Source organism: Talpa europaea, assembly GCF_964194135.1.
Source record: "Talpa europaea genome assembly, chromosome: 4".
In the NCBI taxonomy this organism is placed as follows: Eukaryota; Metazoa; Chordata; class Mammalia; order Eulipotyphla; family Talpidae; genus Talpa; species Talpa europaea.
The window spans coordinates 3,998,527-4,016,188 of NC_140070.1; the positions used below are offsets into that span (position 1 = coordinate 3,998,527).

General features: G+C 58.8%; 1 protein-coding gene across 1 annotated transcript; it reads right to left on the reverse strand.

Moving 5' to 3' along the window:
• Positions 1 to 210: 210 nt before the first annotated feature.
• On the reverse strand, positions 211 to 17,541 carry PNOC (prepronociceptin; the record flags this gene model as incomplete). The annotated part of the gene is made up of 5 exons (XM_084232130.1): positions 211 to 270; positions 2,863 to 2,929; positions 4,997 to 5,096; positions 7,980 to 8,379; positions 17,416 to 17,541. 5 exons carry the CDS (start codon positions 17,539 to 17,541, stop codon positions 211 to 213), a joined length of 753 nt encoding a protein of 250 aa, XP_084088256.1.
• Positions 17,542 to 17,662: the final 121 nt, after the last annotated feature.

Here is a 17,662-nt window from a genome sequence, read left to right on the forward strand (position 1 = left end):
ACCAGGAACTCCCCCATTTCCCTCCCAAGGCTGCTGCGGGGCTGGTGTGGGGAGGGAGAAGCAAACCCATGGAAAGGTCAGCGGCAGCTGTCCCCTCAATGGTGAGGGAGCTGGTGGGTCACCTTCCCCTTTGGGGACTGCCCAGTCTTCCTCCCAGCCGGACTGGACTCTGCAGCTCGTGCAGAGGGGCGTGGATTCCTGCTTTGTCGGTCAAGTGTCGGTGTTGAGGAGGGTCCGCTTGAGGTGGTGACCCAGTTTCTTGCCTGAAGGCTGGACAGATGCGGCAGAGCGCCGCCTGGGGGCAGTGGGATCCCGGGAGGCGGTGGGGAGGGCTTGCATCCTGGCGCTGCAGACCTGTGCATTTCTGAGCCCTCAAGAGTGGGGGGCGCTGGGTCGATGGCTGGGGAGGCAGAGGGCCACGCTGTTCTTGAGAGGGTGGGAGACGTGGGTGGGGACTTTCATGCCTGCCAGCCAGCGACCGGCTGGGCCCTGCAGGGAACCTCATCTTTCTCCCAAGGGTGACTGGTCTGGGGATTCCTCGGTACCTGTTTGAACACTTCCTGGAGCCACGTCTGAATCCCACCGAGCCCCCTCTCCTACGGTGGGGCAGCAGCACCCCCCACATCCCTGGTTCTGATGGAGGCCAGCCTCTGGGCCCCAGGTGGAAATCCTTGGCTGCTGACTTGCTTCCCGTGGGAAACGAGCAGATGCCTTTCATGCTAAGACTTGTTGGACGCCACCTGGAGGTAGAGGCGTGACGTGGGACGGTGACGGGGCAGGCGCAGGGTCTTCGGTGGCGACGGGGCGTGTTTTAGTGACTTAGTTAAACAAGCACATATGGATTCTGTCCCGGGGCCGTCTCAACACTGGGCCAGCTGGGGGTGGCCCGGTTCCTCTGTCCCTCCCGCCTCCTGAGAAAGACGAGTCTGAGCGGTGGGAGGTGTGGGCAGCCTCCAGACCCGGGACCCGCCCGGGAGCCTCTTCCCTGCTTCAGCCAGCGCCTGCCGTTCGCGTTCCCCCTCATCCGGGACGCCGGCATGTAAAGTACTGACTCCGAAGATTTCTCTCCCAGTGGGGTGGGTGTCTCCGTCACCGGTGCCCGGGGCAGAAAAGGAGCCAGGAGGAAGGATTGACCAGGCAGCTTAACCACAGAGGAGGCTGGATGATTTTTTTTAAGCTTTTGTTTTGGGGCTGCCTCCCCTGCCTGCCTCCGCCCCTGACCCCTTGGGGGTGGGCGCCCCTCTGGCCCTTGACCCTCCCCCGGCGCCCTCGGTGGCCCGTGTTGGTCCTTGACAAGCCTTGGGGCTGCCCCCTTTGTTGCCGCTCGGGGACTGACCAGGCCATCCCACCCGGTCTCTCCTGTCTTTCCCGGCTCCCCAACCCCCCAGGGAGGAGACCCTGATGGCTGAGGCCACGGTGTGCTCTGGACGGCTAACAGGTCCGGCTTTCAAAGCAGTTACCTGGGGCAGCCGTTTACTCCAGAAGTCCCCCTTCCTCTGAAATCTCTTGGAATCACCCTTTGGCGTCTGTGGCGGCCACATTGAAGGCCCTTAATGACACGGACGCTGCCCCCACGTCGCGAGTGCGCTGGTCAGGCCCGTCCCGGGTGCCGGCACACGGACCGACTAGGGAAGAAAACAGCCTGGGCTTCATTCTGACTTTCAGGCCGGCTGTGAAAGCGATTTGGTAATTTTAGAGAGTGTTCTGGACAAGGTGAGCCTCTGGCTTGACTCCTTGGAGGACATGATGCTTTGGAGTGGGGAAGCCTGATTGGTTTGACATCTGACGTGTTAGTTTCTGGCCTGCCCAGGTTCTGACTTGATCAGGGGCCAACAACAACAACAGCAACAAAAAAGAGGGAGCGAGATCCCATCTGTGAATTTGTCTTCTTGGCGCCTTCTCCCCAGCTGTCTTCCAAGTATTATTTTTACTGTTAAAAATTTTTTTAAAAAATGTGAAATGTAATGTTTTTACAGCAACAATATGAAATATATTTTATAAGGAATAAAACGGGGTGCGTTGTCTGATTAATGTGTGCCCGTCCCTCCGCCCCTCCCCCCAAAGGACAGCCGTGTCCTTGTCTGTGGTGTCCCCGGGGCACATCATTCCGAGGCCAAGCCCCAGTTCACTTGTAACAGTCGGTGCTGGGACCTGGGGCTCAGCGATGGCCTCAGTGACCCCTGAGGGAGTTACTGCTGCCCCCATTTTGCAGCCAAGAAGAGTGAGGCACAGGGGTTAGGTAACTCGCCCAAGGTCATCCCTCAACTGGGAAGTGACAGTAGGACTGTCATCCAGGCAGTGACCATGATGTGCGTTCTGGGCCTTGTTGCTGAGCGGCTTGAGAAGTGAGCAAGCGACTTGGGAGAAATCAGTCACTCTTGTGCCAGAAGGTAAGGGGTGGCGGGGTGTCACTCTCGTTTGGGGCAGATGGATAAAGGAGAGCCCCGAGCGCTCAGTGGACTCAGGGTGTAGAGCTCTCCCAGGGAGCCAGGCAGGGGGTCTGGCGGCAAAGGGGGAGGGGGTGCTGAAAGGCGGGCAGGCAGTCGAGCCTCCCAGCCCCCCACGAATCTCCATGCTCTTGCTCTGGGCGCTCTCTGGCCTCTCCCACGTCCTCTGGTGGTCCGGCCCCTCCTGTAGTCACACTGGTCCCCTCACAGCCGTGCTCTGAATGACACCACCCTTGTATCCCCGCCTCTAGGCTCAGGGGCTCATACTTGCACATGCACACACACCCATGCTCCAGGTGTCCACAATGCACGCGTGCCCCGTGCCCACACTCCCAAGCGCCTCCTGCATTAGCATAACCAAGGCCGCAGGTGATGGCCACGGAGGCTCGTGGCGTAAAAAGCCCGATTAACTCACCCAACAGTCATACACCATGATGGCCTCGCTGGGTCGGTCTCTTCCAAGAGGCCCATTCAAAGTAGGCCTGGGTGGTAGGGTGGTGGGGGCTGGGCCATGACCCGGGCCCTCTGGCAGCCCCTGGACTGAGTGTGTTGGTGCTGAACCAGAGGAAGCTGAGCGCAGCGGCTGTGGATTCCAGGTCAGGTTTGGGAAGTCATGGCACGTGGACTTAAAACAAGGGGTGTGTGTCTGGGGGTGGGGGAGGGTGAGAGAGGGCATTGAATCGGCGCCGCCTGAGCTGGAGAGGTGGCCAGCGCCAGGTGCAGGGGCGCCAGCCCAAGAGGGTGGGAAGCAGAAGCAGTGAGAAGCTTCTGGATCGTGGGAGTGGCCCCGAGACCCCCAACGGTGCTGGACATGGATCGTGTCCGCTGAGGCGACCCTGGACATGACCAGGTACAAAGCCGTCAGCCCCATGAAGCTGGTGGGGGAGCGGGGAGGTCGCCCTTCGGCCTTTTCCTCCAGCAGAGAAGCCTTTTCCCCTTTCCTTGCCCAGCCCCGCCCCCACCCCCTAAGATGCCTCTGATAGAATCCAGGGAGGCCCCAGCCCCCGTGCCCAGCCCCCCATCAGGTCACGCCCAGGCCCTCCCGGGCTCATCTGTCCGGCTGTCTCAGCGGCCTCCCTGACTCTGCAGCTTCTGGTTGGGTGTAAGGCAGGATGGCCCCGGACAGGTTTCCTAGGATCTCAGCAGACCGAGCCGGGTAAAGGAGGCGTCCTGGAGCCCTCAGTGGCTTTGGCAGGCTTTTATTGAGATTTACCAGGCACACAGCAGGCAGGGGTGCTGGGGGGCCGGGAGCTGGCAGGCCTCCTAGCCCCCAGCAAGCCTTCACTCTCTCCGGGTTCTCCGGCCTTCTCTCGCGTTCTCTCTGCTTCTCTCGTGGTTTGGCTTCTGCTGGCATCCCCGTGACGCCGCCCTTATAAGCCCCATCTCAGCCCAGGTGAATCCCATCTACAGATGCCCGCCCCCTACTCCAGGTGCCGCCATCAGGCATGCATTCAGGACCGCAGGGATCCGTCATCTATCCTGATGGCGGGAGGGCAGAAAAGCCTGATATCATTTACTGACCCTACATTGGGTTTGACCAACAGGAAACCAGGCTGGAATTTGAGGGGCTGGAGGACAGAGAATTTGGGGTGTTGCACTTCCGGGGCCTTTCTGCCCTGCAGGGTGGGCGCAGGGTTCCTTACGGAGAGCTGACTATAGGGGAGCCCAGCCTAGCGCCTCACCCTCCCTCGCCCATCCCTGGAGCCCATGCTTCTGGCTTGGCCACGGGGACGCCCCCACGTTCCCTGGCCAGGCCTACAGCTGACGCTCTGGAACCTGGTTCCTGTTAGAGATCAAAGTGCTAGCAGGTTCGCCCCGGCTCCACCCCGGCCTTCGGTGCAGGCCCCAAAAGAGCAGGTCTGGAGCACCTGGAATCTGTAAAAAGTGCACATTTCTGCTGAATCAGAAATGGGGGTCCGGTGTCCTGCCCTTGGGGAGGTTGTGCATGGAGTTTCAGGGAACCCTGCCCCCTCGCCTGCTTCCACTCATGCAGTGTAGGCGTCAGCCCCCCACTGGATCTGGGGACACAGCACAGTCGGGGTTTATGCTCACGTGGCTTCCCCATCATGCTTTATATAAAGCAGAACTGTGTGCTTCACAGCCCTGCTGAGAGAAGACGCATGCGAGCACACATGCACACATGCCCGCATGCACATATATACACACGCGCACGCATATACACGCACACACACATGCACACACGCCGATGCTCTGTTTGGAGTCTGCTGCTCTGTCACTTAAAAACAGTCAACCCCTTATTAACCTCTTGCTCAGTAGAAGTTTAATGGAGAAATATCTTTAAAACAATCCGTCAAAAAGAACAGCTCTTTACAAACGAGTAATAGCAGTGAGACGAGCCCAGCCCCCGCGAGTCTTGTCGTTCCACCGCCCTCCGAGAGGGCAGAGGTGGGCGAGAGAGCCGGCGGTGCGTGTTAGCGGGAGGAATTACAAAAATACACTCTGATGTAGCAACAGGGGTGTCGTGAAACATGCCGGGGGCACGGGGGTCACAACCAGAAGGGCAGGGGCTGCGCCCCAGGGGTGGAGACCTGGAGACCGATTCCGCCTCCCGCCTCGGGGAAGAAGGCCGGGCTCCTGGCCGGCAGGTCTGGGACTGGAGACATGCTGTTTTGGGGATCACCTGGACACCTGGGGAGACAGAAATGATTAAAAGGCAACCCCGATAGTTCTGACCCTCCTGTCCAGGTCGCACTAGTGTCTCAGCGGTGGGAAGGAGGCAGCGAGAAGCTGTCCCCCGGGAAATGGCCCCCAATGCAGCGAGAAGGCCTCCCTCCCTGCCCTGGCATCCTTGCCCCCAATCCCAGGTCTGTTGGCAGACTGTGGGGTCGAGGGCAGGTTGAGGGCAGGTCTGCCGGTGCAGGGGAGGGCCCGCCCAGAAGCAGGTGCTGGGAATCTCTGTGTTGTCGCTCACGTCTGCAGGCTAAGTGTGTCTAGTTCTAGTTCTCTCGCAGAGCAAGTGTCTGGCTTCAGTACACCCCCTACCCCCGCTCCCTGCCATGAGCGAGTGGCCCCTCTCGCTTTGCATTGTCTAGAGGGTTGAGGCCTGGAGCAGCAAAAACAGCACAACATGGTCAAGAGTTGCTTCATGACATTTCAGTCAAAGACAGACCACACCTGGGATGCGGCCCCCACAGGCTGGACCTGACGGTTCAGGCGCCTGGGGCGGCGCTGTCTAGTGTGGCGCGATTTCACTTGATGACCTTTGGACAAGAACGGCTTCTAATGAATGTCACGTGTCTCCAAGTTTCCCTGCCATTAAGTGAGGCATGACCGTATGGGGTCAGGGAAGGGGAAGTAGCTACAGAGATCGGAGGTCCCCTTTCCACTGTTCTGCACCCCAAGTGCCCTCCTCATCCTAGGATGTCATTATACTTCCCGAATAGGGTTCTTCACCTCATTTTGGCATTGGGTGGCCCATGACCTCCAGCCTCCTAGAGTGGGAGCAGCTCATAAGTCCAGAGCAGCTCTGGCTACAGGAGCTCCCCCAAAGGGAGGAATCTCCAGCGAGAGCAGGGCTGGTTGGGGTGTGTATAGATGAGCAGAGGTGAGATGCAAGCCTCCTGCTGCAGACCCGTGAAGATGTTTCCATATCGAAGTCAGTCACATTGAAAGTGTGGAAACACAGAAACAAGATGGCGGCCACAGGAGACCGGGGTGAATGTAACCCCCAAGAGAGCTGGCTTCTGTTTCCAGAGCGTCCCTGGAGAATGCTGCATCTCAAACAGAAGCTACTTACCAGCTTTGTTGTGGTGCCTCCCAGTGGGAAGCTGGGGAGAAAATTAGAAAAACCAATTGCCTGAATAGGGGCTCAAATAAGCTTTTTGTTTTAATAAATTGCTGCAAATGTGACTGATTTGAGGCTGTCCTTCGGTAAAGAAAACAGTGGCAGTTCGGAATGGCACCTGAGCTTCATGCCCCGTAGAGCCACTTTAAAGACTGTCTTTAAAATTGGAAAGAATTTGATCCATGCTCCTGAAAGGGTTATCCGCAGTGCTGGGCTGCTCGGGCTGAGGGAGAAACAGACCGCTGGCTAAGGGTCCCAGCGGATGGCTTCAAAGCCATGCAGGTGACCTCAGGGTCTTTGGAGATGAGTCATTCTGCTAAAATAGCCATGCAGGCATCTCACAACTTAACACATGTCCTGTACGGTGACAGGCCTGTTGCAGAGAAGCCAGCCTTCCTGCAAAGAGCCACGTGGCTCCCGGCAAGCTGCAGCGTGGCTGCTGCCGATGAACACGTGTCTCCATAGACTCAGAAGGAAAATCATGAATGATCTGGTTACTGTTCACGTACAGCAAGCCACACAGCACATACTGCTTTCTGTCTCAGTCAGGGAAAGTTGGGTGAGGCTGTGAGATGATGGTGCCAGCTGATTAGATCGGCTGGTGCAAGTTTCTCCACTTATTTCAGGAGAGGTTCCACACGCCACAGACAGCCATGTTCTATAATGAATCGAGGCATGGCTGCTTGGTGGTTGGGATTTCCTTAGATGTGCTTGTTCCTAATGTCGGGTATTGTGAGATGTGACGTGTAGGCAGATGGGCTGGGGAAGCTGAGTTTGACTCAGCAATGATGGGCGATAAAAGAGGGTCCTCGATGTTAATTGTCTGGGGTGAATTATGGGCCCATGGGCAAGTGGGCAGGTGGGGAAGAAAAGACCAGAAGAAGGCAGAGAGGGGGAAGGTGCAGGCAAAACTAAATGCAAAAAGAAAGAGGGCACAGATGCCACTGGGAAGAAGACGCAGTGAGGGGAGCCACTGTCCTAAAAGCTGCTGGTCTGTGGGGTCCACTTCTCCAGGCCCCGCTGGGTCGCAGTGCCATGGACCCCAAGGCATCAGCCCGTCTCTGCCCAGGTGGTGGGAAGGACACATGAGGAGAGGAGGCAAGAGAAGCAGAAATGAAGACTCCTGGTCCTAACACGAGGGGCGCGTGTGCAAGCTGAGTGGCTTCCATGAAGTCCGGTCCCCTGGTGTAGGGCCCGGGGAGGGGCTGAGCACACTCTGGAGGTGGCACAGCACAGCCGTGGCCGTGGCCACCGTCTGAGTCACAGCGAAGGGCTCAGGGGAGGCTCAGCTATCGCTTCCTGCAGATTAAGACTCAGGAAAGGTGAACTGAGCGGTTGCTATGGCAACCGAGTAGCGACTTGGTCCACTTAACTGTCCCCATAGTAACTAAGCTCCCCGAGAGCCAACGAGGAATTAGTTATCTTAACATACTACTATTATCCCCATGGTAACCAAACTCTAAAAGGCAGCCATCAGCCCCCTACCCCCAGCAATCCTGGGCAAATCTTTGTTCCCTGGAGAAGGGGCGGCAGGAGGCAGGGAGGTGACTTTACCTCCCAGGCTCCCCAGGAGCTAAACACCTTGAGTGGGGGGTGTGTGTGTATTGGGGGCTAAGGTGCTCTGACAGCTGGGGGTCGGGTTTCTTCTCGGCCCGCGCCTCCATGCCCACCTCACTCGTGAGTTGCGCTGCCGGTGCCGCGGGCAGGGCCCCCTCACTGGGCCCTGCGGTTCTGCTGCAGGGTGCGCCGGCGCTGGCTGGACTGCAGGCTCAGGACCAGGTACTGCCGCATAAACTCGCTGAACCGCTTCTGGTTGGCCAGCTTCCGGGCCGACTTCCGAGCCCCCGTGAAGCCCCCGAACCGCTTCTGCAGCTGCTTCTGCTCCGCCTCGGCGGCCTCCTCCCCTCCGGGCTGGGCTGTGTTGGGGGCTGGCGCGAGGCTCCGGACGCGGGGCAGGCGCTTCAGGTGCTGCGTCTCAGTCGCCGAGGCCCTGGGCGGGTCCGGGACAGCGACCGCCTGCTTTGGGTCAACAGGGCCGAGCTGCCAGGTGCCCCTGGCCATGGCCTTGACACATGGAGTCCAGAGGGGGCTGGCGAAGAGCTTCCCTTCACACCCGAGGACGCACACCTGCAGAGAAAGGTGGGGGGGGACAAGGGTGGGGTGGGGGCGAGACAAGCCTCTGTCGACCGGTCCTGTGGCTCCAGCGCAGGTGCTGGCACAGTGTCTCGGGTGCTGCGCTGCAGGGGGGCCTGTAGCTTCACAGAATTTCCAAAACGGAAAGAAACACACTCTGGCCCAGCTCTGGCATTTCACAAATGAGCACAGGCTCAGGGCGGTGGTTAACAGCCCCCCAGAGGGGACATGCTAGTTAACACAGAACGTGTGCACCCCAGGGGCACCCTGCCTGAGCCTGCCTGGGGGTTGGAGGCAAACATAGCTTGTGAGGGCCGCCCCTCAGGAGAACTTTATTTTGATCTTTTCTGGCTTTAAGCAATCGGGCGTGTCAAAGGATACAAATCCTCATGGTTACTTTAAGGTCACTGGTGTTAATTTTTCACTCCTCATACACTGTCACCTACTGTGCCTCAATTATAGAAAATGGGGGTCAAGGTAGGCGGGCTGGACAATCCCTTCCCAGTGGGGCAGGGCGGCAGTCAAAGGAAGCACAGCTCTCCGGCCAGCAGCGTCTGCTCTGCTCCGCCAGGCACCGGGGGAGGGGGGGCGGCGCGCCCACCTGCCTGAGTTCCTGCCTCTGGTTGGGTCTCCTGGAAGCCTCTGCCTCTGCCTCTTCTTCCTCTTTGCTGTTTTGGCTTCACCTGAACGCCCCTCTCCGTGCCTCTGGCTTAGCCAAGTGAACATCCCAGTCGAGCCTGACCTTGTCGTCATGGTCCGCAGAAAACCACGGAGCCCTCGGTCAGACCAGGGAGCGGGCGCCCGGCCTGCAGAGTGCCAGCTCAAAGCCGGGCCCCGGCACGTGCGATGTCAGAAGACTGGGGTGTGCCTCCTAGCCCCCGGCTGGGGAGCCAGCCCTTGGCCCCAGGTGTGCAGAGGGGCACGGGTGCCGTGGAAGTTCCCCAGCAGACCCCTAACCAGGGAGCGAGAGGTGCAGGTAGCTTAGACCACACGCCTCTCGGGCTGTCCGCCCAGCCCTGAGCCCCGACTGCTCAGCTGCTGCGGTCCCACCGCTCCGGCTGGGCTGGCTGGGAGGAGCAGCCTCTCCCCTCTTCCTCCAGCTTCCTTCTCGGGATGTGGACATGTTGGCTGCCGGCCGGCGGGCCCCCTTGGCAGTGCGAGGGGGCGTGGAGGACGGGCACCCGCGGGCACCTGAGCTGGAAGCTGTGCGCAGGCCGAGCAGGCAGGGGAGGGGCAGCGGGGGCGTGGCAGAGCCACCAGACCAGCCTGGCATCCACCTCCTGGCTCTGGTACGGGGAACCCAGGGCCCCACTCCCCTTAGCGGATGTTAGATTAGGTCTCGGGTGCCAGGAGGTGAACTGAAGTCCCACCTAACAGGCTTTCCTCACCCACACGCGCCCTTTCCTCATCTCTCTCTGGCGCCTCATCCCCCCCTTAGAACCCCAGGTCCTGCCCGTCTCCCTGCTCACGGCCCCGGCCCCTGCAGTGCACACGCCTGCTCCCTTCTTGCCACCCCCTCTGCCAAGCATGGCCTCGGGTCCAGGGGCTTCCAGCTGATGGCGCCGTCTCTGATCTTTGCTGCCGTGATCCACCTGACAGGCCTCTCGGAACAGTTTTCCTGGAGAGACTCTGATCACGCTGTCACCTGCCCCAACTGCCCGGTCTTCTTTGTCCATAAAATACTCCAGACTGGGCAGGATGTTGGGGTCTCTGCACCATCCACAGCCCTGCCCGTCCTTCAGTCTTCTGTCTGATTCTCCCCACGCCCACCTCCGTGGGGCAGGCAGGGTGCGCCCCGGGGCTCAGGCTCACCCGAGCTCCCACACCGCACGTCCTGCCTCTTCCCGCTCTCCCTCCAGGAAGCTGTCCCTCTGCCCGCCCCCCTTGGCCTCCTGGCTCACATCCCCGTCCCCCCTCCCCCCCCGCCCCCGGCCAGGACCGCTCCCTCTGGCCTCCACCTGACTGTGTGCTGCTCCTGAGGGGCTCGCTGAGTTTACTCGGATGCCTCACAGGGCAGAGCGCGGCGGGCTGGCCTCACTCATGGCCGTGCCCCCAGCTCATCTCCTTCCTACAAGGGGGCGCGTTTCAGAGGAGGCACGTTGCCTTGAGCGGGGTTAGTCGAGGAGCCGCTCTGTGCTCAGCTGAGACAGGGAGGGAGGAAGAAACCCGACCAGAGCGCGAGGCTCCGGGAGGAGCGTTGCAGCTGGTGGAACCAGAGCTGCCGTCCTCACACCCCGGGCATGTGGCGGCGCCTTGCTCGCTGGGGCTTGTCTGTCCCTCTAGACCCAGCCTCTTGGGTCACGGGCTCGTGGGACTCTCGTGGAAGCAAAGGAGCCCCTTCCAGGGTGGAAATGCCCGCGCGCCAACCTCGCGCGTCCTGCGGGCGGCCCACGGCTCTCTGGAAGCCCGGCCCTGGGGACACGGCGGGTCCTCTGCTTGCCGCGGGCCGTCCCGCAGGGAGTCTGCCTGCCCCCCGGGCCTCTACCAGCCGGCTCGCCAGGCGGAGCTGCCAGTGCGGACAGAGACGAAGCACCCCAGGGAGTGGGTGTCCCTGCATCGCGTCACCCAGGCCCAGCGCTTCCTGTGCATTGGCCACACGTGCACCTCATGCCAGCTCCGGGGGGACCTTCCGCAAGCAACACCTGGCCCTGGGACCCCGCACCCGGGGGAGCCCACATAGTCTGTAGACTGTAAAAGCAGGATTTCAAGACCCACTTCAGTCCCTGAGGAACAGAGCCAGAGATTAAAACCTGTTTTTCAGAGCTCAGGCCTTTGTGAACGGGCTCAGAGCCCACGGTGGGGTCCGGTCTGTGCCGGTCACGGGGGGCTCAGCAGCTGCCCAAGAGCACAATGTAGGGGAACACAGGACCTTACAGGAACCCACTTTCGGTCTCAGCCAGGACATCTAGCAGCCACCCGGCAAGTTTGCAATGGGAACGCGTGGAAATGAGGGCGAGCAGGACCCCATGAGGCCAAGAGGCAAGGTCCGCAGGGGCGCGGCTCCTTCCTGGGCCAGAGCAGGCTGTCTCCAGGGGTGCCCCCTCCTTCACTGTCAGGGTCCCAGGAGCAGCCTCTGCCAATATGGGGCTACTGGCACCTACTGGAATGCAAGCTCCAGTCTTTCTAGTGTCTTTTCTGGTTAGATTTTCAGAGATGCAGAGAGACCGATCGTCAGGGGCAAGTCAGACATGCAGAGCAGCTGCCCCTTCGGGACACTTCACGTCGCTAGGCGTGAAGACATGATGGACAACTTGCCTAGATGAGGAGGCAGAATGTGCAGCCATGGGCTGCACTGGGATGTTCTTTCAGGGTGCTCCTGGACTTGCGTAGAAAGCATATCCTTCACCTGCACCCTGGAGAGCGGGCCTCCGTCTACCAGGATGGAGCCCAGGAACTTGCGCGTTTGGCCAGCGCTCAGGGCCTCTGAGGCTGGACCACACGCTGACAAGCCCACTGTGGAGCTCGCTCTGTGGAGGGAGACGCTGTCACGGAACTCACTGGCCAGGCTCCTCCGGGAGAGCCCCTGGGTCTGTTTGGGTTTGCCCCTTGGAGACAGCCAGTTAGGGCCATCGGCCATGTGTTCTTTCAGATCGTAACCCTGCTGGGTTATTTCTCTATAGCAGTGGGCCCAACTGGGGGCGTTCTGTCCCTCAGGGGACCTCTGGCCATGTCTGCAGACATTTTTGGTTGTCACCTGTTAGGCTGGGCAGGGTTGCTACAATTATCTAGAGAGTAGAGGCCAAGGGTGCCTACAATGCACAGGGCAAACCCCATACAATGGTCCTTGGTGGGGAGTCTGAGAACTCCTACCCACCGTGTCCAGGGGGGAGCACTGGCAGCTCCAGAAAACCCAAGGTGTCGATTTTGGGAGCTGTAATGGCCTTTGCGGCACATTTGGTCCAGTGCTCACTGAACAGGAGCCCCAAGTGCCTGCTGAGTGGTTTTGAGCCTTCCATTTACAGGAACAGGTGGACACTGTTAGCCTAGAGGCTATCAGATCTTCCGCGAGCCCCTGGGCTTCTAAGCCCAGATGGTGATTGGGTTGTATGTCAATCAGAGAAAATGAAATTCTGTGATCAGACCAGATGCATATTGAGACTCAACATCCTGTTAGATGAATCAGGCACTAAAATAATCATCTCAACTCTCAATTTAGGAGATGTTTTAGGCAAATAGGAGTACTCCAAATTCACAACAGCATTTGTGGCACCAGATGGGCATATGAGCTAAATACCCAACTCTCGGGTCTGAGGGACCCACCAGCCTCTTTCCAGAGATGGGTTAATGGCCTGTTAAGCAAGCTAGACGCATTTTCACAGCCCACACTGCAGGCCTGGCCGGAATGTGGATGAGCATCTGGGAGGTCTCAGATTGGCACTGCATCCATCTGTAAAGCTGGACTTAAGTGGAACTGAGCAAAGAGCCATTTGGATGTTGGGGATAAACGATTTGGGAAGACATGAGCCCATTGCAAGGAAAAGCAGCAGCTCTTTGATATTGTTGTTTCTGCCATTCAAGTCTCAAACCACCTCTAACCAAGAGACAGTTGGGAGATTTGCTTTAGGGGGTTTTGCTGGGACATGAGGGTGAACGCTGGTAGCGCAGCCGACGAACAGCACCGCCCAGAGACAAAGGACAGCTGCACTTTGCTACCGAGTGTCCATGTAATAAAGACAGAAGGAACTACCAGAAGGAGGTGATTTTGCTGTTTTAAATAAATTCCCCCAGACCTTCACTGGGTCATCCTCTCTGTCTCTCGAACAACGAATGGAGCTTTTCCTACTTGAGTTGGTGGCCTCCGGGCCACTCACAACCAGCTGGGGGCCAGAACCTTGCTGTGGGCTTGGAGGCGGGGGCTATTTAGCCATCAAAACGATAATCTAAGAGCCAGTCATACTCGGGCCATTGACCTGGAGGGAGAAATTGTAGGACAAGTGAAAAATTATCAGGCTTTCCCACCCTCCCGCCATTAGCATTAATGATGGATCCCTGCGGTCCTACGTGCATGCCTGATGGCAGGCACCTGGAGTAGGGTGTGGGCCTGCATAGGTGGGCACGCCTGGGCTGAGACAGGGCTTATAGGGGTGGCGTCCTGGGGACGCCAGCATAACGAGAAGAAGAATGAGAGCAACAGAAAGAGAGCAGAGCCAACAGAGAAGCAGAAAGAGTGAAGATTTGCCAGGGGCTGGGAGGCCTGTCAGCCTCCAGGCCCCTTAGCCCCTCTGCCTTGTAAAAAGTGCAATGAAAGTCTGAAAAGCCACTGAGGGCTCCAGGATCCTCCTTAACCATCTGCTTGGATCATAGAGATCCTGCTCTCTGCCTTCCTGCCACTACAAACAGATTCTTGATGAAGCCACGGTTCTAGAAGGCCCTGGGAATAGATGAGTGTAGGGTAAATGAATTAACAAGGCTTTTTACATCACGAGCCTCTGTGGCCATCATCTGTGGCCCTGTTGTGCTAATGCAGGAGGTGCTTGGGAGCGTGGGTGCAGGCATGAGTGCCTGATTGTGAACACCTGGAGGATGGGTGTGTGCGTGCACATGCATAAGTGTGCACACCTGAACCTAGAGGCGGGCTAAAAGCTGCAACAGTGCAGCCATGAAAGGACGAGCAGTGTGACTACAGAAGAGGTGTAGACCACGAGATGAGAGGACGTGCAAGAGAGAACCCAGAGAAAGAGCGTAGAGATTCGTGGGGGGCAGGGAGACTCCGTTGCCTGCCTGCCCCCCAGCCCTGCCCAGCTGGTGCCTGTCTCCTTGCATGCCAGCCTCCCTGCTGGCCCTACACAGAAAATTGCCTAATCTGATGGAGGGTTTTGGGAGGTGACCTTTGCTGAAATATCAGGACGCCCCCACCCAGTCATCATTCACAGAGCAGACATACTCAAGGGTGGCAAGGTTCAGAAATGAGACATGGTTGTCTACTTTCTAGCGTTTCATCAAACTTACTTTTAAACCTAAGTTAAAGGTAAAAGCAAGATAGACACAAAACATCCAGACAGCCGTGTTCTTGGGGGGCCAGTGGGCACCGTGAGGCTTACCCCTCACCGTGAGCTGTGCCCGGTCACTTTCTGGGGATATTTCACAGAAGTCAAGCCAGCGGTGTTTCTGACCCCCAGAGACTAAGATGTTAAGGAGAAACGCAAACACATTCCCAATTCTTTACTGGGTTGAAAGACAATGTAAAAACTTGGCAGCCCCGGCAATGGGGAAGCCCACTAGGAGGCCAAAGCTCTCATTCCACCGGGCAATCAAGAGCAGCCGGGCCAGGAAGCGTGCAGGAAGCGTGCAGGAAGCCCGCGGAGACCAACCGCTGACCCAGCACAGGGGGTGGAGAGTTGCCCGAGGGTTCCCTTCTCACACGGTTGAGCCTGGTCTGGGTTTTGAAGTGTGAGTAGGTTCACTGGACGAGGGAGGAAGGAGACGTGTGCGCCAGGCGTCGGGGACTTCCTGGAGCAGTGGGAAGTGTCAGAAAGGGAGACGGAACCTCCAGGAACTGCAGCAGGTGACTGGAGCCCAGCAGAGAGGGGTGGGCTGCACCTCTGCGAGTTACCTGCTGCCTGGGCAGAGCGGAAAGCCTGGGGAGCTGGATGGCGACTCAGTGGGAGACAGTGCGCGCAGGTAGGAAGCAGGAATCTCGGTCATTACTTGGCTGGGCGTGGGGAGAGGAAGTGGGGGCAGAAAAAGAAGGTTCGGAGTGGGGAGAGCCAGGCAGGTTGGGGAGGAGGCAGCCTGCAAATCAGTCGGAGACTCTGGGGTCGGTGTGGCCCGAGAGCGCCGAGGGAGTAGCCCTCTCTTTGACCGGGGTCTGTTGCCAGCACACATTGCTCCATCAAGAAGAGTGACAGCAAAGGGAAGGAAAGATGAAGGGGAAAGCCCAGTGGGGAAATCAATGGCTAAAGGAAGGAGATTGAGGAGCAGGGACACTTCCGGGGCAGGTGGGGCGAGCGCGCAGACGCCGTGTGGTGTCGAGACAGGAGGGACTTGTGCTTGGGGGTCTCTGTCTTCTCGGTACAAGGGGAAGGGCAGGGCATGAGTGCTTCACCATCAGCTGTGAGGTCTTGCCACAAAAAGATCACCTAAGCCCAAGGATGACTTCATCACAAAGAAACCCATTAGCTCAGGCCCGGGGATGTCCTTACAGTTAAGTTCCTAATGCTCCTTTTGCGTAAAATACACAAAACAGAAGACTTGCCATTTCAGTCACTTGTAAAGAGCCAGTGGCGTCCGTGACGGTCACATTGCCAGGCAGCTGTGCCCCTCCTTCACCCTTCATAGCTGAAACTGTTCCATAAAACACTGGCTCCCAGCCGCTCCCAGGCCCTCCCAGCCCTGGCCGGCCCCCAGCCCGGTCTGCTGTCCATCGCCATGCTTTTCTCTCTGGCCTAGGGCACTTAGGATGTGGTCCACCATGCATGTTGAAGCAGGTGTCGGAATCGCCTTCCTCTTGGAGGCTGAGTGACAGTCCCCTGCGTGGACACGCCCCATTTTGTTCCTCCATCGTGGATGGGCCCTTGGGTTGTCGCCCCTTCTGGTGACTGCGAGTAGTGCAGCGGGGAGCGAGGGCGAGCCCCGATGCTCTGTGGAGCGCTTGAAGGCGCTGCCTTTAAAGCTGGAACCTTCAGTGTGGTCTAGGCTGCGACCCGAGAGCTTTAACTGTGCGGTGACTGTGAGGAGCCCTCTCCATCAGCTCCTTCACCTGAAAACTAGTCTGCACCAGACCAAGGTGACCCTTCAACCTCTAGTCAGCCAGGAGGTACCACGAAACTGCTCTGGGGGCTGCTCAGACATGGCACTGGGTCTCCTGGCCAAACCAGCTCCGCAGTCACCCCCCTTTCTGCATTTGCATGCGTGTGCCCCTCCCCGAGCGGGCAGCCCTCCCTCCTCACACCCGCATCGCCTTTGGCCTTAGAGACTTCAGTTCCCTCAAGGCCCCTCTGCTCTAGACTAGGGTGGGGTTCCCTGCACTGTGCTTCTCCAGTGCCTGGTGCCCCGTGGAGGGATTGAGAGGTCTCCTCTCCCTCTAGCTGCAGCTCCCTGCCTGCTCGCCTGGGTGCCCTCGCCTGCTCAGCACAGAGCAGCTGCGAGTGCAAGCCACAAGGCTGGGGAGCAGGAGGGCGGGGTGGGCAGGGACACCCCTCATGACGTGCCGGTGAGCACTGTTCAGAAAGCAGACAGCTGGCCGTGCCTGAGCTGGGGCGGGGCGCTTGGGCCTGCCGGGCCATCGGCTCGGGTGTCCGCAGGGTGTTATCCCGCAGGAATGCTGGGGCCCTCTCGTTGGGCGCTGGCCTCGAGGGACAGGAGTTACTTTGGGTTGCCCTTACAGGCCGAGGAGTTTGAAACGTGGCATCTTTTATACCTGGTCTCAGCCAAAAGGCCAAGTAGCGATAACGTGGCATCTTTGAAAAGATGCAGCTTTGTCCTCTAGGAAAAGGCCCCGGAGGTAGGCTGGGTTAACTGCAGAGGCCTGGCTGTCGGGACTGGAGTGAGAGCTATTTCCTGACAAGAAATTTAACATCAGACTTGACCTCGAGTTCAAGACGTGCCACGTAAGGGCACCAGAGCTCGCCGTGGAATTATCTGTAATGTCAGAAGTGGAGGGAACGCGTCACTCCGAGGCTGGTTGAGCAGAGGATACTGTTTCCAGAGAAAAATAACTTAAAACATTGCTAATGCTTGGTGACCTGGGGAAACTATCTCAGTATGAAAAAGCCAGGTTCTTTCTCTGATGGGTGGGATTAAAGGTGGTTGTAAGTTTCCTTTTTCATACTGCTCTGAACTTGCCAACTTCCCCGGCACGAGGACACTGTTTTAATAACGGGAACCACACGGCGGCCCCGCAGGCCTTTCCTTGACCGTGGCCCAGTGGGAAGCTGACAGGGCTGGGGTTCAGAAGTTGCTCCAGCTCACGCCTGCTTCCTCGCCGCTGACAGCACACAAGTCACATGACCACTGGGGGAGCAGCGTCCCCCCAGTGGGCTCTGCAGGAGGAGGGGGAGCCAGAGGTGGGCGGGGGTGCTCTGGGCCTACCTCTAGGCTGAAGCTGTCGCGGGCTGTGCGGAGCTTCTCCCGGCAGGTCAGACAGTCCCCCTGGCAGCTGCTGGACACGCTGGAGAAGAGGCTGAGCAGCAGGAGGCCGCAGAGCAGGCCTTTCATGGTGCGGGAGCGGGAGCCAAGTGCTGAAACACAAGTGTGGGCAGGTGGCAGTTAGAACAGCCATCCTGAGGGCTGGCGGGCTGGAGACCCTCCCGCAGGGGGCAGCGCCTGCACCTGTGAG